This window comes from Chionomys nivalis, chromosome 20 (assembly GCF_950005125.1).
Source record: "Chionomys nivalis chromosome 20, mChiNiv1.1, whole genome shotgun sequence".
Lineage (NCBI taxonomy): Eukaryota > Metazoa > Chordata > Mammalia > Rodentia > Cricetidae > Chionomys > Chionomys nivalis.
The window spans coordinates 55,826,427-55,850,120 of record NC_080105.1 but is presented as its reverse complement, the minus strand read 5'-3'; the positions used below and the strand labels follow the sequence as shown (position 1 = coordinate 55,850,120).

Below are 23,694 nucleotides of genomic sequence, written 5' to 3'. Positions count from 1 at the left end.
AGCAGCCGTCCTAGGGTCCACACTGAATCTGGAAGGTACTGTTGGCCTTATGTGACCAGGTCAGCTCCTGCCCCTTGATTCTAGCTGCTGGGCTATGGCCATGGGGAGGCTCCTGGGAAGCCACAAGTAAGAGCTACTAAGGCTTATTAAAGCAGATCCACAGGGAGGGCCCACAAGGGGTGTTTAGGGGTGTGAATAGGTCAACAGCACCACAGGGAAATGAACCCCACGCAGGACAGGACCTCAGTTCACTTCCTAACCATTTTGTCACAAGTCCATGACATAGCACATGCTCGGTAATGGAGAAAGAACCCAGATCACTTCTTGGTGGTGATGTCACAGGTCCCGGACATTCCGCGTATCCAGGAGACCAAGGCTGAGGAAGCTGAAGACTTTGCAGGGAAGGGTGTCCTCCAGTGACTGGAGGGACCATGGCAGTGAATAGGGGATTAGAGACCTTCTTATCTGTCTTCCTGCTGTGCTGCTGGTACGGAACTGATCTACAGCCGATCAACTCAACTTCAGGTACGGCCGCAGGGAGGTGGGTGGACAGAACTTCAGCCTGGATGCCATGGGAGCGGCCTTCTCCTTTGTGTCCTCTTCTTTCATGGGAACTCGGGGAACAGAGAGAACCGGAAGGTTTTCCATCTTCGAATGTCTTTCAAACAGGAATGCCAGGGAGCCGCTAAATATTAACTTAACGGGAATGTACTAATGTATCCCAAGATAGAGGAATAATGTCACAAACCGCCGTGTGTCCATCCTCAGCTTTAATAACTGTACATTTCCCAACTTGTTTTTTATACACACATGCGCATGCACCGTACAATACATATATAGACACACACACATATACACAACAAATGAGCATGCACGCGCGAGTGCACACACACATACCCTTCTTTTGGGGAGCAATCAGCACTGTCCCAGTAACTTATGACTCTGTGAAGTGGGTAAAATATACCCGAAGATCACATTAAAAGGACATATGAATTCTGTGTCTATTCTGTGCACACAGTATGAAGCACTGCCTTCCTATGTGGCCAAGGTCTCTTATGTCATAAAACCGTTTCTGGGAAAGAGACCATTAATTTCAGCTGCCAGTGGTACCCAGTCAGGAGAGCAAGAAAACAGACAATCAGAAGAAGGGTCTGCTCACAGGAGACACTAGAGAAACCCAAGTTCAGAGTACAGTCCAGACCTCAGGGTCAGTGACGAGAGAGAGAGAGAGAGAGAGAGAGAGAGAGAGAGAGAGAGAGAGAGAGAGAGAGAGAGAGAGAGAGAGAGAGAGAGAGAGAGAGAGAGAGAGAGAAAGAGAGCAAAATGAAGTTTTCCAAGAGCGGAAATGGGCATGGGAACCACAGGTGTATGCTGCAGTTTCCGTTAAATCCTCATTTACAAAGATCAACCAAAAGATGTGATTCCTGGCTGTAAACCCCACCTTCACGGCCCTGCCTGCTTATTTGTGAAAGTGAAGTGTGAGGGGTATTCAGTCTTGATGCTGTGATTTGGGTGAGCCTTCTTGGAACTTTTTATAGGGAATCTCAGATTTGGCTTCTCCAAGCCTTTGGGATGTGGGTGGACTCCTGCCCCCTGTAAGGTTCCTAGGTTACTAGGAAGTGACCTTTCCACCCGTCCACAAGATTGGGAGCCCAGGGAGCCAGGTGCCAGGTGGGCTGGTCTAGGCCACAGCCTCAGTTCCTCACATCTGATTCTAAGTATCTGGAGTGGGAAAGCCAAGCCAATGCCTTGGCCACGTGGCCAGCATTTCCAATAGTGTTCTGTTCCAAGGGGAAAAAAATCTTGGAGTGCATGTGTCTATATGTGTGCACGGTAAACATTAACACATGTAAGTGGCTGTGTATATGGAGGCCAGATGTTATCAGACATCTTCCTCAATTACTATCTATTTTAAAGAACTATTATCACTTCCTAAACCTGGAGCTCACTGATTTGACTAGACAGGCTGGGCAGAGAGCCCCAGGGACCCTCTTTTCTCTACCTCCCCAGCTCTGGGACTACAGGCATGTGCCACCACACCCTGGTTTCTTTGTGGGTCCCGGGGATTTGAACTTAGGTCCTCAAGTTTCCACAGCAAGCATTTGCCAGCTGAACTATCTACCTGGCCCAAGAATAGCATCATGGGGCTGAAGAGATAGTTCAGGAGTTAAAAGCACCGGCTGCTCTTCCAAGGACTCTGGTTCAATTCCCAGCACTCATATGGCAGTTTTCAAGTGTCTGTAACTCCAGTCTCAGGGGATCTGAGACCCTCTTACAGCCTCCACAAGCGTCAGGCATGCAGATGGCTCGCAGACATGCCTGCTCGCAAATATATCTACACTTGTAAAATAAACAAATTATTTTTTAAAATAAAGAATAATATCTTATTGAACTTATACAAATACTTATATGACTATAAAATAAATGTTGATAGATATTTAAGAGGGATCAGATAGAATATAAGTTTTTTGTAAAAGTGTAGTTATGAGAGTCAGGAGAGACGGCTCAGCAGTGAAGTGCCCTTGCCACTCTTACACAGGACTAGTAGATGTTGCTTCCCAGCACCCAGGTTGGGTAGCTCACAACCACCTATAAGTCTAGCTCCAGAGGATCCAACACCTTCTTCTGATCTCCATAGGCACACACACACACACACACACACAACACACACACACACACACACAGCACACAGCACACAGTCACCCGCACAGAAATAAGTAAATAAATCTTTAAAAAGAATAAATATACTTTTAAAAAGTACAATTTCAAGCTGGGTTTGGTGGTGCACATTCTTAATCCCAGCACTGAGGAGGCAGAGGCAAAACTCCGTGAGTTCAAGGCCAGCCTGGTCAACTTAGTGAGCCCCAGAACAGACAGGGCTATGAAGAGACCCTACCTCCAAAAACAAAAATCAAAACAAAAACAAGGGTAATTTCAAAGTTTCTCAGAGTTAGTGGATAACGAGCTGTCTTTGAATGAGCGGAAACACACCAATGATGCTCCAGACAAAGGCTCCGAAAGCATAGCCACTTGGTGCTGCTCCACCAGGCCACAGTCTGCTCACTTCAACGACCCATCTGCTTCTTCCTGGATTCATGAGGACCCCAAAGACCAGCAGACACTCTTGGAAATATCAGCAGGCAAATTCTGGTCTCTTAGTCCGTGTCCTGAGACTCCCTGCGGAGTGTGGACTGTAGCTGAGTACACCTGCTTTCAGAAAAGCATCCGAGAAAAACAGGGAGTGTCCGCAAAGAACACAGGCTCTCAAACCTGCTGCATGCCCACCATTCTGAGGTCAGCAGGGGGAGGTGGTCATTCTCACAGCAGCCAGTGTTTTACATTAGTAACTGCCACGATGGTCAATCACACGTCCATGGACCTATCACGGCTAGTAAAGAGAAGGCAAATCTCTGGAGATCTCAGAGCTGCTGGCACCTGACATACCTCCACAAAGGTGGGACTCAAAGGATTCAACACTGCTCTACTCCACGAAGCTTCCCGTACGATTTCACGTCACCAGCAAACTAATTAGCTGAAGAGCTGTCTTTCACTCGATGACAGAACAAATCCCCTGAGACTTTCCAGGGGCCTCTGGGAAATTTCAAAGTTAGCTTGAGGTCAGAAAGACTGCATTTAGAATTTAATTCAAGGTGTCAAAAAATGCCAAGAGCTTTGACGAGTTGACTGAGCTCACGTCTTCTATGGAACAGTGCTTAGCTTCCCAGCTAACTTAAAGGACAGCGCTTTTCAGGGAAAGGGAGGAGGTAGATAGTGGTTAAAGGGGGGAAATAACCTACCCTCGCTCTCTCAATATTGAGAGGGTTCCACGTTCTTAAGTAATAAAAAGTTTGAAAAGATGACACGAAGCACAGGAAATTATTTTGGTAAGAACAGAGCCTTTGTCTATGTGGGAGGCTACTCAACAGGTAAAGAAAACACTTGTACTCTCTTATGAAGAGGAGGCTAACCGTCCAGGGACTCTGCCCTTTCAGCACAGAGAGAAGCCGAGGCCGTTCCACATGGCCGCACGCCTGATACCAGACCTTATTTTAAAACTTGACAATGGCCGTCCATTTACCCAGTCCAGCCATGGGAGATTAGATTTCTCTTTTTTCTCATAGATCCTCACACCTTACCCTACCCATTTAGGTTTTTTGTTCCTTTCTTTCCCCCTTTTCTTTATTAAATAACTTTTAAATTATTTATGAAAAAATGACTTTCTTCTCACTTTAACAAAGATCCATCCTTTATGTCTCGTGGCTTCCCTTACGAAACACAGATCGCTTGGACCGAAGCCTGTTTGCAAAGTCTGCCTCTCCTTCCTGGATCACGGGAGTTTTAATTACATGCATAAGGAGTAATTTGAACAGAGAAAACTTAGAGGCTATGAATTATCGGTCACCATAATGAGGGGCAAGTTTCCTGAACTTCCATCTTATACAGCTTAGAGCCGTGACTGTATCATTTTAGTGGGTGCAGGTGTGTGCATTCGTGTAGGAGTGCCTGTACATGTGCACGTGTGTGCACAGGCACGTGAAGGTCAGAGGTCAGCCTCAAGTGCTGGCCCTCAGGCTCAGAGAAGTGAACCTGTCTTTGCCCTCCCTCAATGTGATGCTGGTGCTTGTAGGTGCATGCTACCATGCCTGGCTTTTTCTGTGGCTTCCGAGGGGATCTGAATTCAAGTCCTCACACTTGCAGAGGAAGAAGTAACCCACCTCCCCAGCCCACCACCGACAATGCGGCAGAAGCAGCAGGCTTATTAACAGACCTAAGGCAGTTAGTCCCTCTCTGGAAGGAGCAAGAAGACAAGCCTGCAAATGCAAACTCGTTCCTAACAGCGAGTGTCTTAGATCTTAGCTTAGATTACTTACAAGTTCTACAAAGTGCTACTAATTGCGGTGGTCCTAGGAAGGTTAGAGATTGCCTCTAAGTCGCTTCTTGCTTTCTCTCAGCACTCAGAGCCCAGGCTGCAGAGGTTCAGGTGTTCACACAGCCCCACAAGTCACAGAACTCACTGAGTGCTGAGAGAGACGCTTCAGAAATGGAACGGTGCACACACACAGGAGGGAGTGCAAGCTTCTCAAGACAGAATCGTTTGGGTCTTAACCAAGGACTGGAGAGATGGCTCAGTGGTCAAAAGCACTGACTGTTCTTCCAGAGGACCCAGGTTCAAATTCCAGAACCCATTCAGCAGCACACAACTATCTCTAACTCCAGTTCTAGGGCACACAACACAGAGACATACATGCAGGAAAAACACTAGTTCTCATAAAAGTATCTTAACCATGGCTATACACATGGCCATGGTGAGCTTTCCAGTTGCATCATCCAAAGGCTGTCATCTCCTTGTTTTTCTCTATGGGATTTCACATTAGTACATGAGATCACAAGGTACTCTGGGGTGCACTATGTAGACCTACAGGCTGACAAAATAACTAGTCATAACAGGAGCCAAGAAGGCTAAGGAATGTCTACCAATAGTTCCTTTGGACATCCAGGCATAGTTTTGACTATAAAAGTGGATGAGCTTGTTTGTGAGACTTTACTCAGAGAGGCAGTTTGTTGTGTAAGGAGAACAATGAGGGTGAGCTCAAAAGATCACAGACACTTCAGCTTTCTGGTAAAAGGAGTAGTATTCTTTGCGGGTAACTGGATCAGTCATTTCTGTGATTCCTAAACAAAGTCCAGAGCTAGGGGGCTCTTTCTTTTTCTCATGCCCCCCCTCATTTTCTCTGTCTTTCTATCCTGCCTTGAGATACCCAATTCACACTGAGGAACATCCACTGTTTCAGAATGCCCTTTAGGACAGCTGATGTCAAGCCCAAGCAGGGCCACATGTGGCTTTTGTCCTGACACACATCTGAGCATGCTCAAGCCACGGCCTTCCTCCCCATCAGCCTTCCTCGGAGATAATCAAGGACCAAGGGTCACAAAATGAGCCCAGCTAGGGTCCCCAGCTCCATTTCCCAGGAAGGTCTCCATGGCCCAACGATGACACGAAATATCCCAGCATTACCAGTTTCCTTTTGCTTAAGGTCTGAGGCGTGCACTAGCGAAGTGTTATGAGGGACTGGGGCTGGGCGGGTCTAAGGTTGGCTTAACACACACACCCTTACTGATGTCTCTATGACCACCACATGTCCATGCCTATGTCTAGCTGCCAAACTGCTGCTGTTGTGGCTGGCCACTATCTCCTCTAGAGTCCTAGTCAAAGCTTTGATGACATCCAATATCTTCTCCAGACCCAGATCTAACCCAGGTGACTTCTAAGATTTTTTTTTTAAACCAGTTTATGACCTGGATAAATTCTGGGTGACTCTCAAGGTCCTCCCAGCTTGAGACCTGGTTATTACCCCATGTGACACTCAAGGTCTTCTTCAGTTGGGGGGCCCATGAAAGAGCAGTTTTCACGTTGCTCCAAGAGAGATGCAGGTAGACTAATCTCATCCGAGGTATTCCCACTGCTTGGCAGGAGAGGAGCTGTGTGAGCTACAGTGTGTGGGTCCCACACAGGGACACGCTGGCCACTGAGAGGAAGGACAGAAGTTGATAAAACCCTCATAATGGAGAAGGGCTCTCTCTCATTCACCCAATTAACCTGCGTGAACTCGGAAAGCAACAGTGGACTTCATGGAGCCGGAATGCTGACGTGGGCACTGGGAAGACATCATAGTGTCCTGACCTTGGGGATGTGTGCTGTCTGGAAGCTGTGACTCTCAGGAGGAGGTGACAACAGGAAAAGCACAGTGGAGCAGCTACACTTGACAATGCACGTTAACAGGCATGGACAACATGAGCATACATACCACGCATGTGCGCACGGCTGACTTGCACAATGCTTCCATTGTGATTACGGGACAGACACGAGATGAAAAGAATATTTTTAACAAAGTGCTGGCGCTGCGCAGCTGTACCCGTTCGTAATGATCCATTAATGTCTCATGCGGAGAGAACTGTACTGTTTGTTTGGTTTACCGAGGTCAGCACACTGGGAAGCAATTGTCATCACCGGCACAGACCTCCTTACATATTTCCCATTGTTCTGAGCCGTGCAGATGAGCACATTGGGATGCAGATTGTCCATCATTAAAGCCTTTGAGAACAGCTTTGTCATTGGTTTAGCTGCAACTTTAGTTCTCCCAGACAGCTCTGTGCCTCAGAAAGAGAAGGGACGGTGGCCCTGTTTGCCATCTTTGGGGTCCCAGGACCTGGGAGCTGGAAGAGGCCAACCCTGAGCTCAAACTAAGGGATGTACCAGATCAAGAGACAGCACAGACCCTGAGATAAACAGAGGTCACGTCGGCAGGAGGAAGTGTATGCTGGACGCTGCAAAGGGGAAACTGGTCCTCAGAATTCCCACAGTGCCCGGATAGAGCCAGACCCTGTACACCCAGCACAGCTCCTTCTGTCCATCAGGAAGCAGACATCAAAGATAAGACAGCCCTGGGCCCTGGAGACAACTGCCATCCAGAACTCTTCAGTTCACTAACCAGCGACTCCACTTCTTACCAGCAGACAGACCCCCTGGAGGGCTCTGCTCACACAGGAGGAAGGAGGTGACCAGCCTCTGGCCCTCCTCTCCCCCTGAGAGAACCTCAGCACAAGAGAGCATGCAGGTTACCTGGGGCTCAGAGAAAAAACACTTGTGAGGTGTTTTCTCATCACAGAACAAAGCGACATGGAAAGTCTTAGTCAGGGGCGGGGCAACGGCCGCTTCTCCCTGTGTGCCAAGCTGGGCTTTGGGCTGCTCAGATGGGATCCCAGGAAGGAGTTCCCCAGCCTGGTGGCCACCCAGATAGTATCACCAGCTATGCAGGAGGCAAAGCACTGCCTCCTACAACAGAGCACACGGCCCTCTTCCTTCTTTGCCCCTGTGATAGAGCTGAGTTGTCCCTGAGTGTGGACACTGTCTTACCACCCACGAGGACCTCTCTAGTGACCAAGAGAGCGGTTCTAATCAAGGCAATTGGGGCAATCATAGGTTCCACCCACACAGCCGTCCCATAGGTAATGCCTTTCCCATTTTCCAAGTGAGAAACTCAAGTCCCAGAGGCTTCCCTCAGCACACACGGGGAAGCAGCACTCCCCGTGGGATCTTTCCTCTATAGCAGGCTGGGGCCATCCCTTACAACTACCCGCTCACAGAGAGGTGGGTGAAAAAAATCAGTGGATGCTATTAAACTATAGATGTTTATCTTCTCCTTCTCTGCTCCCAGGTCCACTTACTGAAGATGCGCTCAATTCAACAACAGAAGACATACCTGAAGTTTTTGGTAAGGATTCCCATGCACCTGAAGTTTTTGGTAAGGATTCCCATGCATACCTGAAGTTTTTGGTAAGGATTCCCCATACAGAACCCGGTATGTGGTGAGAGACTGGGACCTTCCCCAAATAACCTGTCACCAGCTGCGGACATTGGGGTGACTTGCTCTGAGTCCTGAATCAGGTTCTCCTCTCCTGCAGCTTTAGTGCCAACATCAGAGGCAGATTTACCTACATACAGTGTGAGTGCCGTTGGTCTGGCCAGCGCCGTCCCGCGGAGATGGAGCGCAGGTGCACATAAGGTGCTACACTTTCTGGCATCCATATCCCAAAGACTACGGCAAGGACACCAACTCTAACTGGTCTGTTTGGACCAGGCTCCTGACGCTAGGATAAGCAGGTCCACTTGGGCTCCAGGCGGCTCCCCAGCGCTGTCCCTGGTCCCAAAAAGCATCAAGCTACAGAGATGGAGGCTGCTTCCAGATGCTTGCTTGTTCAGCTCTCAGTGTGGTCCCACACCATACATGGTACCTTATAAAAGCCATGAGATAAGATTGTCCCTGATTTTACGGAAGGGGCCACTGAAGGTCAGAGGTGAAGAAAATCACCCGAGATTCTATCTGACTGAGAAAAGCTGCAGACCGAGTCTGAGGTTTTATGTCCAGGACACTTATGTTGGAGGCTTCATAGGAGAGACAGGAAGAGTGTAGTGAATAAAACACAGTTTAGGTAAGACACGACGCTCTCTCATATGAGGGAGCAGAGATGGGACCAAATTACAATAGGGATAACCATGACTATGCCCGGAGCCAGATTTTCTATCCTTGGTTGTGGAGGGTGTATTAACCAGTTTTCTCTCACTATGACAAAGTATCTGAGGTGACAAACTTATGAAGAGAACAGGGATTCTTTGGGCTCAGTTTTTGGAGCTTCCAGTCAAATGATTTGTTAGCCTGGATGCTTGGTCCTGTAGCGGAAGCCCATGTGTCATGGACGTAATGAGTGAAGCAAAACACTCAGGCACACCAGGGAAAAAAAGGCCACGCCCCACTGACCTAAAGGCCTCCTATTACACATTCCCTGAAGGCTCAATCACCTCACAATAGTGTCACCCTGGCAACCAAGCCTCTAAGGCATGAGTAATGATGGCTACTCCTGATGCTCTACTGAAGGAGAGGAAGAAGTACCTAGGTGCTGAGGACAGCACACTTCTAGGTGTGTCTGTGAGGGGATTCCCAAAGCAAATGGATCACGGATACTCTGATTAATGAGCGATTTAATCTACAGATGGATTCTAAACCTAATAAGGGAGAGGCAGAATTCTGGAGTATGGGACTCGTCGGAGGAAATATGTTATTATTATGTGTCCTTGGGCATTGAATCTTGCCTTCGCCCCTGGCTACTGCTCTGATTTGCTTCCTGTTGGCACGACATAAGTGGCTCCTGTCACGTGCTCCTAACCGTCATAAGAGTTGACCACGCCAAAGGCCCAGAATCAATGGTGTCAAAAGCTATAGACTAATACCTTGCCCTCTTAAGTCATGTTTGTTGGGTACCTTGTCCCAGGAACAAAATCTAAGGCAGAAACTTGGTATCAATGACATGGGGTCACTGCTATGACAAACCTTGATGGTTAATTCCTTATCCTCTGGAACTGGTTTGTGGGGGGAAATTGGAAAGGTTGAAGATGTGAACTAGAGAACACTTGGGATAACATAAACTGGGCTAAATGGGTGATTCTGTTGGGAGGTCAGAATACCAAGATGCAATAGGAATGTAGGTGGTAGAGGCCAGGAATGCTGGGTGCTTTTAAGTCAACCTGACACAAGCTAAGGTCCTCTGAGAGGGGGGAACTTCCACTAAGAAAATGCCTCTGTAACATCAGGCCGTGCTCAGTCCTTAACTAGGGGTCCAGCCCATTGCGAATGGAGTCACTCCTGGGCTGGTGAACCTGGGTTCTATTAGAAAACAGGCTGAGCAAGCCATGGGGAACAAGTCAGTAAGCAGCTCCCCTCCATGGCCTCTGCATCAGCTCCTGCCTTCAGGTCCCTGCCCTGCTTGAGTTCCTGTCCTGACTTCCTTCAGGAATGGACTCTAATGTGGAAGTGGAATAAATCCTTTCCTCCCCAGGCTACTTTTGGTCATGGTGTTTCATCATAGCAAAGTTAGAAACCCTAACAAAACTCCAGGCTTATGAAGCTTCACATTGATATGAAGACCCTGATGAGAATTGCCCTGAAGTCTTCCACATTCTCATCAAGAACTTGTCTGTCTTTTATGCATGACTTGCAGCAGTATGGGAAACTAGGTTAAAGGTAATGAACTAATTAACCCAGCCAAGAAAATTGTACATCAGTCCCACTTTTAGGCTATGGTCTGGCTACTACTGGATGCTTTCAGACAGGTTTCCAGTGAGAGCCAGGGGGAAGGGCAGAGCAGAAAGACTTGAAAAGTTTGCAAGCTAATCAGAAAAGCCTGTGTTAAGTGGGGACTAGGGAAGAAAAGAGTACGATTATCAAAAAGAAACCAAGGCCCCTGGTGCATCCAACACCTTGTAGGAGTTGTCTAGATCCAAAATGTGCTCAAGTTTACAGGGCAAACTTCACTGAAACCTTTTTCTCCGGAGAAAATAATGCTCCTGGGGCACACTGTTCACCTTGGGGCTGCCTGAGAAGTTGCTACCCAATATTCTTTCGTCAGTCCTCCTCACCTAACCCTAAGACGCCACCTGGCCTAAGACGTAGCCAGGATCCATAGACCCGGTTACTGCTCACATTGGCCTCCTCTACATGATGGGGCTTTGTAGACACATGGAATGTAAGAGTTGCAGTTTCATAGAAGCTTCCAACCCTATTTCAAAGGAAAGACTGAGAAGCTGGGGAAGTGTATAGCCAGTCCAAATTCCCTGTAAGAGGGCAAAAGAGATTATAAACATAAGCCGCAGTAGAGACCCGGGGACATGGAATATTTGTCAATGGAAGCCATAGGCAACGAATACACACAGCCCCAGAAAGGAGCCATGCAGACTGCAAACAGCCAAGCCATAGGGACAGGACAAACCAAGCTCTTTTGAGTTCACCTCGCACCAGTTGCCCCCTTGCCAGACATGGATCTACTGAACTTCATGCTTCCCCTGCTAGATGTTGGTCTTGCTTTGGTGCACTTTTTCTTTGCTGTTCTTTGGGAATGGGAATGTGTACTCTGTGATACTGCATTTGGAAGCAACTTGTCCCGTTTTGTGGAGACTTAGATGAGACTTGCCTGCAGCCTTCAGAGAGTCTTTGCGTTCAGACTTTAGACATGTTGAAACTGAAAAGATTGTGGGGACTCGTGGAGCCAGACCGCTGTGATTTGCATCAGGAGACTGACAGGAGCCAGGCCAACAGTGGAATGCTGTCATTTAAGGAGGTGTGCTTGTGTGTAAAGTTGACAAAGGGACATATTTGCTGTGGGTGATCTTAACTGTCAGATTGACTCGACTGAGGCTGTTGTGGATATTCCTTCCCCGGGTAGACAGTGTCTAACCCTTCCTCATAAGCTTCCCACACAGACTAAAGCTCTGTTCTATCAAAGTTCACCCTGGAGAATGAATGAGCAGAGTGAGTCTGCTTATGAAGCATGGGGGAGGGGTTGCTAGCGGGAGTCTCTGGTGACTCTGAGGCAGGACTGGAAAGTCTTCACCCAGCATGGCTGGTGGCTTCTCCCGCTCAGATGGAGGCCCCTTCTGTACCTCCCTTGGCTTCATACTCTACGCCTTCCCCAGGATTCTAGAGGCCATGTGCAATCAGGGCTGAATTGCATACAAATGGTGCTGATTCAGAGGCAAGAGTGTAGTAACTCTTCCCACCCTGTCTTTCCGTGAGGGACTGTCAATAATCAACAAGCCCGAGCAATGCCCCTAGCCAGCAGGCCTCATGAAGATGGTGGCCTTGTCAGATGCTTTGTTGGGAGGGCTGTGTCCTATAGCAGATTCCTGGGGGATTATTAAAGCACACCTCTGTGTATTGTGTGTCAGAGGGCATTTCCAGAGATGGTGAGCTCACTAAGGCTGCGGCAGGAAGACTGGTTTAATCTGCTAAGGGATTCCAAATTTGAATTGATTGTTAAGATGTAATGGAACTCTGCTGTGAGTTACAAGAATTTAAGGAATGTCTCTTTGCCAAGTTCCTTCCAGATGATCTTCACTCTGCTTCCTGGCTGCCATCATGCAAGCAGTTTCTTGCATGCCACAATGGGCCGAAATTGCTGAAGCTGGAAGCAAAATAACCTCCTTCCCCCTTATGTTGCACCCCGGGTAGTGAGTCACAGAGGTGACAAAGCTAATTAAAACATGGACATAGGGACATTCAGACAACAAAACTAACTAAAACATGGGTGTGGGACCATTCAACAGATCGGGGCATGGTTTAGGAGATATCCAGATGGTACCCGCTTCTCTGAAATTATTAGGGAGGCAGTGACCATCCATGCAAGGTTCTGTAGAGGGTCTACCAATTCCTTGAGTTCTTTTTTCTAGCTACAGTGTTCACAGGGTGCCTCAAGTGCTAACTGCACAGCCATGCAGCCTGCCTTACTGGCTCTAACATGTTCTTCTATACTTCCTCAAGATGAAATTCTAGCCCAAGAGATTCTGGAGCCAAACGCATCATCGGCAGTGTCTGAAACATCAGCAACAACCAAAGTATCCACACAAACAACAGCACAAACCAAGGACAAAAGCAAGTATACCCTTCTCGCCCCTCTACGCGCTTGTACTCAGAGAGATCTGAGGGGCTGACGGCGTCACTCTATGTGAGCATTTACTGGAACCGGCTTTGGAAACATGAGAGCCGCTGTGGTCTAAGACTAAGGAGGGAGTCCCCTCTGAGGCAGGGTGGTTGGCTTCACTCTGAGGTGATCTCTGAGTCACATCCATGTGTACCCTGGGGCTCAGCATGTCCGTGGGGTCCAGCCACTGCAGGAACACAGGCTTACAGATGAGCCAGGTCATTAGAGTTTAACATACCCCCATCCCACAGCACGCTCACCTACAGCTTCCAAGGGGCACACAGCTCTTCTGCTGTGCCCTGGAGCTGAGTGAGATAAAACCAAGGTCAGTATATGCCGTGCCCCAAACCAAGAAGCACAGCAGAGACAAAGCACATGCTTTGCAAAGTACAGTTTCCACACTGCACGATTGTGCAGACAGGTAGTGTGACGGACAGCGGCAAGGAGAGGCCTGGTGTTAAGAAGCCCTGAGGCTCTGTGGGAAATGCACTCAGAAGCAGGACGGTTCAACATGCCCTTGAAGGTTTTTTTTTTTTTTTTTTTGTTATGTTCAGATGTGACAAGATTGTAAGAGTTTGCTCATTCCACATCTGCCTAGACATAACCAACTGGGCTCCCAGTAGTAAGATAACACCTGACTAGTGAAATACTAATTTCCCAACACACATTTTCAACTAGGAATTGAACACTGGGCTATCCTTCCAGAGCAGCATTGTAAAATAGGGATTAGTGCCCACACCACCCCCCAATCAAGTGTGTAACAAGAAAACCTTTCCCTGTTTCTTTCCATCTTCTTCATCCAAGACATGGGTATTGATGAAAACTACCAAGAAGATGGCTCCGAGAATTACCATGAATTACTGGAGAATATAGAACCCTCGACTATGAGCAAGGATAAAACCGACAATTATGGTAAATATGATGTAGCCTCTGCTGAGCTTGGAGACTACCAGGGAGCCAGCATCTGATGTGTTTTGTATCACAATTAATAAAAACCCAGAGACAGAAATTGGGATTCAACCCGAAGGTCAGAAAAGCAAAACAGCCAGCCACTGGCTCTTTACCTCAGTCCCAAATGGTGATCCTGCGTCAGGAATCTCAGAAAGAGACTGTGTCTGAGAGCTGCCCCTCCCATCTTATAATCCTCTCTAGTGCTGGGATTAAAGGCATGCACCACTACTGCCAGGTTTCTGTGGCAAACTAGTGTGGCTGCTGGGATTAAAAGTGTGTGTCATCACTGCCTGGTCTGTAAGGCTGACCAGTGAGGCTGTTTTACTCCCTGATCTTCAGGTAAGCTTTATTTATTAAAATACAAATGAAATATCACTACAGCATTTGACGACCGCTCCACCTGAGTTAAGTAGCCTGGCGCTGAGGCTGAGGGTCCCCTGCTTCCTTAGCTCTGCCCTGGACTTCACCGTCCACAGCCAGCAGAAATGTCTCTGCCCAGGTCTGTGGAAGTCAGGAGTGGAAGAGAGGCCTCTCTGCAAGCTTCCAGCCAATGCACCTCTCCTCTGTGGCAGAAGGAGAGAGAGCAAGACTCCATGGCCCTGGGAGTCAGGAAAAGCCTCCCTCTAGCAGAACCAGTGCACTGTGGCTCTAGAAGTTTGATGTCCATGTCTCATAGAGTGGTTTTGTTGTTGTTGAGGGTTAGGACTAGGAAGAGAGTCTGTGCAGTACTCTGAAGTGTGACTGACATACAGAACGAGACCAAGGCTCCAAAGCATGGTGGCTCCTGGCATGGGGCAGAGGAGGTCTTTAACACACACCCCAGGGCCTGCTATACAGCTGTTTGGGCCCTGGGCCCTGGATTTACAACCCACGCCCCACGCAGAGCCTCCAAGGCCTGGCCTCTGGTGTTGGAACTGACTGAATAGTTTCATGTAAATACAAACATGATTCTACTTAAAACGAGTGCTTACCAGGCCCGAGCTTGTCGCACTCAGAGGTTTGTACAAACTGCCCAATGGTTTGTCACAGGGTTTGCTGAACAATAATTCTTCGTTTACTTAGTATCATTGAGTAATCAGGAGTATGATCTAAGCCATAGCCACCTTTGCTTAGTTACCGTATTTCCTCACAATCCCCACCCAGTCACTAATGCTGGGCACTAATGCCCACTATAGCTGATGCTACAGCTGACCTCATCCTCCTATTCCTGGCCTTGAGTGCCATTCCCATGTTCATTGCCCACCCCCGAGGTGCTTGGGGCTTATCTGGTGACTCCCTGCCCATGCCCACTCCTTTTTGCTAGGTTAAATCCCCCTAAAAGACCGAGAACCAGGGATGGCAACACTGCTCAGCCAGACAAGCCAGGAGGCTTGGTGACATCCATGTACAACTTTGGATCCATTCCGTCCTTTCCCTCCCTCTGCCTTTCTCTCCTTAGTTCACACAGCCTCAGGCCTCTGTAGGTAGGGTATTTGCAAGCAGATAATGGCTATGGTGAACAGCCTGAAGTGTAGGGCTTTTCATACCTCGGAAATGTATTTGTGGGACCAACTCTTAACCAGGCATGGAGGAGTCAAAAGATGGAGAAGGGAATGTACGGTTTTCACACAGTGGCTTCTTAACTCATTTTTCAGATCAAAACTCGGGAATAGTGGTAGCATTGCAACCAACGTTTAAAACAACCCTCCTGGTGTCTGCCAGGGTATCATTCAGAAAATGTCCCTCCCCCCTTTTTTTTCATGTTCTTCTTTAAAGACAGAAGTACCGTCGAGAACCTCCATGAGCACAGTTCTCCGACCAAGGTTGAGCCACACTTCTCTTTAAACGGTGAGAACAAGACCCACAGTAACTGCCCTTCCCTGCCACAAGGGAGCCACATGGGGAAAGAGCATGCGTGGGAGGCAGGGGTGCAGCTTCAAGGTTGCTTTTCACTTGCGATTCTCTGCTTATGAATATGGCTTTTTGTTTCCTGTTTAAAGTCCGCTCTCCGATTGTTTTTGGGAATCTGTTCATATTATTGTCTCATTTTTGTCAATTTCTGGAGGTTTTTTCCCTCTCCAAATTTGAAGTGTGATTTTTTTTAAAAAAAGACAGTTAAACATGTAAACAAAACCAAGTCTGTAAATGAGTAAATTGTAAATGAGTTTTTCAAATTTCTCAGTCGGCTTTGTTTTTAAGATTTATTTTATCCATATGTATTGTGTTTTGCCTGCATGTGTGGGGGAGTCCCTGGAGTCTGGAGAAGGGCATCGTTTCCCCTGGACTGGAGATGACAGGTGACTGTGCGCTGTAGTGTGTGCTGGGAGTTCAGCCTGGGCCCTTTGCAGGAGCAGTAATCCCTCTTAACTGCTGAGCCACCTCCTCAGTCCTGATCAGGTTACTTTTGAGGATGTTTGTATTTTTTTTTCATGCAAAAAACAAAACCCTGACTTTTGTTCTGTCATAATAAGCAGTCTTGTTTTTAATATGGCGTAAGCCAGAGCCAGCGCTGAAGAGAAGCTGCCGTTCCCTCCGCTCTCTATGTCACTTCTTTGGTCCCATGTGGTCTCTAACTGCTTTAGAATTTATTGGAATAACATGCTCTTAATCTCATCTCTTTAAATATGGCTGCACATGACCTGCTCAAAGGTCATCCCCATGATTTGCAGACCCACACTTAAAATACACCAAATCCCCAGATGTGTGGCTGTTTTTTTTCTTTCCTGACTTGTACAAGTTAATATCTTGCTGCCACAGGGTTTCATAAAGGTGTATTCTAGCTTCAGAGGCACATAGCCTCCTATCTCTCCCCACCTCCCACTCTTTCCTGATTATTCTTCAATTTTTGTGTTTAATTTCCCTTTTAAAAACTTGTATGTTTCCTACTATTATATGATATTTTATAAAATGATTTAGGTTATATGTTTCCTATTATTGTATGGCATTTAATAAAATGATCTAGGTTGTATGTTTCCTACTATTGTATGGCATTTTATAAGATGATTTAGGTTGTATGTTTTCTATTATTGTATGACATTTTATAAGATTATTTAGGAAAGAACTGACCCTTTATGATGTTGAGTTTTAGGCTTTACTTTTGGGATTACTGGCTTTCTAATAAAAATGTCTTTTAATGTTGCTTTAAAAATAACTTACAGTTTCATTATATCATGTTTAGAGTACATCATTTGTAATAGTACTACCGTATGAATTCCCCCGTGGGCATCAAGCACACGATGAATTTTATGAAAGTCCCATGAACAGTGATAAAGAAGATTTGTACCCTACTGTCACTACGCCTCAGGAACTCTACCCGTGTTTGTGACTTCTGTTGTGTCGGCCACACTATTTTGTTCTCTGACTCTTCTATTGAGAGTGTTATATTGTTATCCTGTTACAAATGTCTTCTGCATGTGTCTCGATACACTTTTCTAGATTTTTACTTCCTAAGTGTGGTGTCTATTATTTGACACATAGATTTTTTTACGGATGTTTTACATTCATTATGACTTTCAGCACTCAAGACTAAAAAGAACTTGCTATGTGTTTGAAGCTTTAGGGGACTGCACCTTGCTTTCTCTGACATAAGGCTTGTTCTTTCTACTTTCTGATTGTTTTACTTGTGAAATTTTTCTTCATTCTTCAACATTGTCATTCATTTACCTTTTTGTTCATTAAAAATACATCCATAGTGGAATTTGCCTTCACAACCATTTTAACTGTGCAGTTCAGGGGTATTGCAGTTAAAATGCACACCCAGCACCACTACCATCTCCATAGTAACCCCTTGGTTCCCCTCCCCTCCGCCCTTTGGAACCACTGCTCTACTTTCTGTTTCTCAAGGGTGTCCGGATAAGTGGACTCACACAGGTCTGTCTTCTTCAATCTGCATATTCCACTTTACCACACTGTACTTAGTAATCAGTGTTGCTCTAGACTAAATCTTCTTCCTTTTTAAGGCCGAACAACTTCCAGGTTGTATCCCCTATAAAGGGGTAATTTCTAAAACATTCAGAGAATGAAAACATAGCATAAGCAAACTGCCCAATCCAAGACTTGTGAAGGACTTGAATATACAATTCTCCAAAGAAAACGCACCGGTAGACAGCAGCTACTAGCAAAGGCACCACTACCTCCAGTTATCAGGACATGGGGAACAGAACTGCGGTAGGGTGATGTGGGAAAGAGGCGCCTTCTCGCCAGCACTGCCTGGTGTGGAAGCTGCCACCTGATGAAGAGAGAAGCAAGGGAAGACCTCGGCGGCTGAAGGTGAGAGGAGATGGTCCAGGCAGCTGGAATGGATGCTCAGCGTCTGGCACTTGTGTTTTACAAGAAGCATCCTACCCTAGGAAATTCTCCACAGTTCATGATCGTGAAGAACCCAGACGTGGAATCTTTTGGTCACACTGGGATCCATCTTTCAGAGAGCAGGAGTAACTTGCAAGTTCAGACCTGGGGTGTGTGCAGGGGGGTGCTCTTCTAGCAACTGAGCCATTCCGGAAAGCCCCGAAAGCTCACGAACGTTTGTCCCATGTGCAGGACAGTAAGAAAGACTGCTCTCACAATGGCGCAGAGCTCAGAACTCCACTTGTGATTACAGCACACTCGGTCCTGTAGGAAGAGTCGGTTCTAGCTGTGGAACCTGACAGGTGTGTGCACTATATAAATAATTATTTCCTTCAAATTTCAGCAAGGTGCCATCTTTGCCACCCACGTGGTGAACAGCAGCAAGTGTGGGTAAAGACGTAGAGGAAAGGAACAGCATGCCTTGTCTGTGAGCAGGCGCGGAGGCAGAGCCACGGTGGGGAACAGTGCTGCACTCAGAAGACATTCGGGATATGAACCATTTGTCGTACGGTGCCACAGCTGCACTTCTGTGCACGCGCTCAAAAGAACGGAGCAATCTGGAAGATGTTTTTGCACACCCACGTTCACAAAACCACAGTTCACAACTGCTTAGCTGCAGGAACAGCTAGAGTCTCCATTGACAACCAATAAGCGCAACTGGTGTATGCATGTCTTTCTAAACTGAGCATCTCTCTGAGTACACAGCGTGTTCATGAGCCTTACATTCCATGGAAGCCACTTCTATAGCGGTGTGACTGATGACTGAGCACAGCTCCGTCATGATGTTGCAGGTGTGTTGTGTAGGTTCACTGTGCTTCTGTACCAGCATACCAAACTTCCCATCAGAAATCACACTCTCCGGGGGATGCTGGGCTACTGTCACTGAGACATGGAAATGTGAATCCTGTGCCCAATGACAGCATCTTTCGGTTCTTCAGGACAATGAAAGCCGGAATGAGCATTGTTTGCAGGTCTGTGGAATAAGAAATAATGAGAGGGAGGCTGAGATGTGGATTGCACAGATGTGAAAGTGTCAAAAATAGATAAATAAATGTAGCTGGAAAGACGCATGGTGCCTGTTACTTACAAGCACTCTGATATAGCACTCTATTGCCAAAGCGGGGAAGAAAAGTCGGAAAGGAGAGAAGGAAGTGGGATGGAGGGGCTGGGAAGAAGGAAGGAAGAGAAGGGATGGAGGGAGGAAATGTGTAAAAGTAACCAATATTCAAAACAAATGCATGTCCTCAACAGCACAAAGGAGCAGCAACAAACCATTTTAAGGTCCTAGCACACGGAACAACAATAATCGCATCAAGGCAGGTAGGAGCGAGTTAGCGATGGATCAGAAAGGCCAAGTCAGCACTAATGGTTCAAGGCGTCTATAACAAGTCAGATTAAATCGAATCATAAACAGTTCAGGGGCAGGAAAGAAGAGGAGGAGGAGGAGGACAATGACTAGGAAGAGGAGGAGGAAGAGGAGAAAGAGGAAGGAGGTGAAGAGGAGGAGGAGAAGAAAGGCAAAATCAGGCAAACACAAAGTAACCAGCAGGCTGGCAGCAACAAGTCCGAGCATCAGTGATCCTTGTCTGATTTTTTTCTCTGACTTTAGTTATCTCGTTTCTCACAGCTGCAAATGGGACCCTCACTAGCACATGTGGCGGCTCAGCTATGAAACTAGCAGCGAACAATTTAGAACAATTAAAAGCATACCAAAAACATTCTCTAGCCACGGCAGAAATAAACGAGAAGTCAACGATGTAAAGAGACGTGGGGACATTGTCTAAATATTTGCTAATTTACACAGCACGCTTCTCAATGACCCACTGTGTAAAGAAGTCAAAAGGGGAATTTGGAAATATTTTTAATTGAATAAAAATGAAAAGTCATGCTGAAATTTGTGGGAGAGAAATCAGGGCTTCTGTGAAAAGTTAAAGCACTAAATGTTTGTACTAAAATGTTTGAAATCATTCATACGTGTGAGAAAAGAATTGAAGACATAAAATATCAAGGTACTGCAATGAAGAAAACAGAGCAACTGACCTAGAATGAGAGCCCGGCTGAAGTGCGTCCTCTAAGTGTGCTCTGAGGAAGAGGCTCCGTCACCTGGAAGCTTTGTCGGTGGCGGAGGAAGAATGGGAAGGTGAGAGCAGATGCAGAGATGAGGAAAGACATGGTAAATCTGGGGACATACCCTAACAAGGGTTCCCCCAGATAAAGCGATCACACAAAGTTGTCCCCGCGACAGTCTGTGGCAGTGTGGCTAGGCGAGATCTCCCCTTGATTCTCAGCCACTGTTTTATTCGTTATAATGTTCTCATCCTTGGGCCTCAGGCTCCACATCAGCGGATTCAACCAACTGGGGATCAAAAATATTCCCCCTACAAATGTCCTCTGTACTGAACACTCACAGGCTCTTTTCTTGTCCTGATTGCCTCATCAATACAGCAAAGTATTTTCATAACATTTGTAATGTATTATTGCTTATAAATCATCCGGATGTCTTCCAAGAGTCAAGAGAACTACCCGGTTGTGCACAGCGCCACACGAGCATTTTTGGGCCTGGGTACCATTTGGCATCCAGGAACTACTCTTCTGAAGAACCTGAAGGTAGATAGTCTGCTGTTATTTCCCTCTGGTCTAAGACAAGACTTTCTGCTTCCAAAGCCATAGCTTTCCTCTCCTTTAGCCCAGAGAGACTTGGTGGTCCCTCTAGAGGGATGGAATGCCAGACTCTTGGGTGTTTGGACAGCTCAGGGGATGACTGTTTTCATTGAATGAAATGACAGAAGGCCATAGGGCTGGCACATGCCCGGTGACACCAGGGGTTGGAGGTAGCATTAAAACGGAAAGGAAATTGACCTTGTGGTCCACACCCTCCTTCATGGAAGAGAGGCAAAGAGGCAGAGCCTCCAGCCCCATCTGGAGCCTTCCTTGAGCCCAGCATTGGCGATCACTATGGCTCCCCTGCCTCCAACAGCCCGAGTCACACCTTGTAATTTTTAGAAGAAGCTAAATGGAAGCAGTAAGACAGCTCCTAATTTAGCTTGCTCCTAAAAATTAAAAGAGAGCTGTCAGGTGGAGGTCAGGGCCACTGAATTCCTGGGGACAGGAACGAGCCTGCCACCCTCAGGAGTGTGTGTCCATTGTGAAAATGGCCTCCTACGGGAGCAGGAAGCCCTTCCTTGCTGCCTGAGTCCCTGACACAGCACAGGTGTGGTTGACAGGCTGAATGAATGAATGAATGAATGAATGAGCACACACACTGAGGGGCATGCAGAGCTCCAGGGCCTACTTGGCTAAAGGCCAGGCAGAGGCATCTCTGTGAGAACATGACAAGCCTAGAAAGGCTCCCAGACTCACTGGCATGAAGGAGAGATAACCGAGCAATAGTCCTGAGGCTTTCACCTATAGTTCCGCCCTATTCCAGGACACCTGCGTGTCAGCCATGTGTCATCCGTGTGCCTGTGAGGTGCACACAGCCTTGTTGGAACAGTCAGGAAACAGTGCACTGGGTGAAGACAGGAGACCTGGCATATGCAGACAGAACACAGCCAAGGGGCAGCCTCCCTTCACAGCCACTGAAGGCAACTACAGCATCAACTAGAACAGAAGGACGCAGATGAGGAAACCCACCCCGTGGCAAGTCATCCTCTCCCCGAGACCCAGGGCAGGTGACTTCCCTCAGCACCACCTGGCAGTTTCTTACACTGAGTCTACCCAGGAATGGCTCATAAAACCTACTAAGTTGTTCCAACATAAAACAACAACAACAACAACAACAAAAAAAAACCAAAAAACAAAAACCACACACACTGACGGAGTGTCTGTTTCAGCGGCAGGAGAGCAAATGTGGTCGCAGCATGAATTTCTTACTGTGACCTGAACCCAGAGAAAGTGGGGGTGCACTCATCCAGTTCTCGAGCCTCTGAGATCCAGGGCAACCGTGAGGCCTGGGAAGCCATCTTGCAGAGACACCTACAATGGTGACGGCCTCTGTCACGGCACTGAAGTTGGGGCAGCCACATGTAGGGACCACACGGAGTCCTGTCCACATTTGAATCAATCACTAGACTTACTATCTGCAGCATGACTGGCTGATCTTTCACGCCTGTGTCCTAGGGTAGTCCTAGCAAACACCCACATACCATGTGGTTGACTTCACAGGAATTCAGAGCCTGAAGTCTGAGATGCAGGAACGGATGGGGCTGGTCGTCCTGGTGGACATTCCTGGTGTTCTATGGCTTTGCTCTGTTTACCCAGCTTTCCCCATGTGTGTCTGTGTTCAGGTCTTCCATTTTTCTGAGGGCATGGTCACATTGGATGGAGTAGGGCCAAGCTTTTCCTTTAAGACTTCACAGTAGTGGCATTTCAATTTTATTTTAATAAATAAAGACTGTCTGAAGATCCAAAAGTAAAACAGTCCAACTGGTCAGCCTTATGGACCAGGTTATGGTAACACACACCTTTAATCCCAGCAGCCACACTAGTTGCCATAGAAACTGGGCAGTGCATGCCTTTAATCTCAGTGGTGCACACCTTTAATCCCAGCCCTAGAGAGGATTATAAAATGGGAGGAGACAGCTCTCAACACAGTCTCATTCTGAGATTCCTGGAGGCAGGATCGCGTTTTCGGCCTGAGGTTGAGGTGAGAGCCAGTGACTGTCTGCTTTGCCTTTCGGATCTTCAGGTTGAGCTCCTATTTCTCTCCCTGAGTTTTATTCATCAAGCTTCTCCTTACTCCAATCTATTGTATCTGCAAAGACCCTGTTTCTAGGTCATGCTATAGCTTACAGAGTCAGCGTCCAGGCTCTTCAACCGCCGTGGCTTTTCTCATTTTTCTCAGAGGATCTTAGGAGTTAAGTTTTTACTTAAATTGTTTGCATGTTGCTACTGATCAAATCTAGAGCCTCATTAATGCTACCAGTGAACTCAATACTTAGCCTGTGTTAAGTTTCTGAAGTTAAAGAGAAAAAGCACCACGCTCTGTTTGGTTTTTTTTTAATCAAAGTTTAATCACGGTATATTTTTCTCCACAGAAAAGAAGAGTTCGAACAATGACAAGCACAGGAAAGTGTCCGTTCTGGACAGAATCCTTCAAAACATAGGAAGATATGAAGACAGCCTGGAACTAAGAGGCAAGTGGCCCCGAATCTGCAGGTCCCCTGCTGGGCAGAGGTGAACTAAGAACGCCACCTGCCAGCGTGGCTCTTCCTAGCAGCTCTTGGATAAGCTGGGGTTTTGCATGAGTATTTGCCTGGACAAGTCCAAATTAAGGGGTCCTAGGCCAAGTCATTGAAGGGTTCCCACCTCAGCCAAAGCAAAAGTGTGGTTCTCCCTCTCCCAGAAACAGTTAGTACCTCAGAGTGCTTGTCACCCCTACCATGGTCC

The 23,694-nt window shown here is 47.1% G+C and overlaps 1 protein-coding gene across 1 annotated transcript; it reads left to right on the top strand.

The window, feature by feature from the left end:
- Positions 1 to 431: 431 nt before the first annotated feature.
- On the top strand, positions 432 to 23,485 carry Spaca7 (sperm acrosome associated 7). Its single transcript, XM_057752356.1, has 6 exons — positions 432 to 525; positions 8,217 to 8,273; positions 12,870 to 12,980; positions 13,834 to 13,941; positions 15,736 to 15,807; positions 23,343 to 23,485. The coding sequence occupies exons 1-6, from the start codon at positions 432 to 434 to the stop codon at positions 23,483 to 23,485; spliced, it is 585 nt and encodes a 194-aa protein (XP_057608339.1).
- Positions 23,486 to 23,694: the final 209 nt, after the last annotated feature.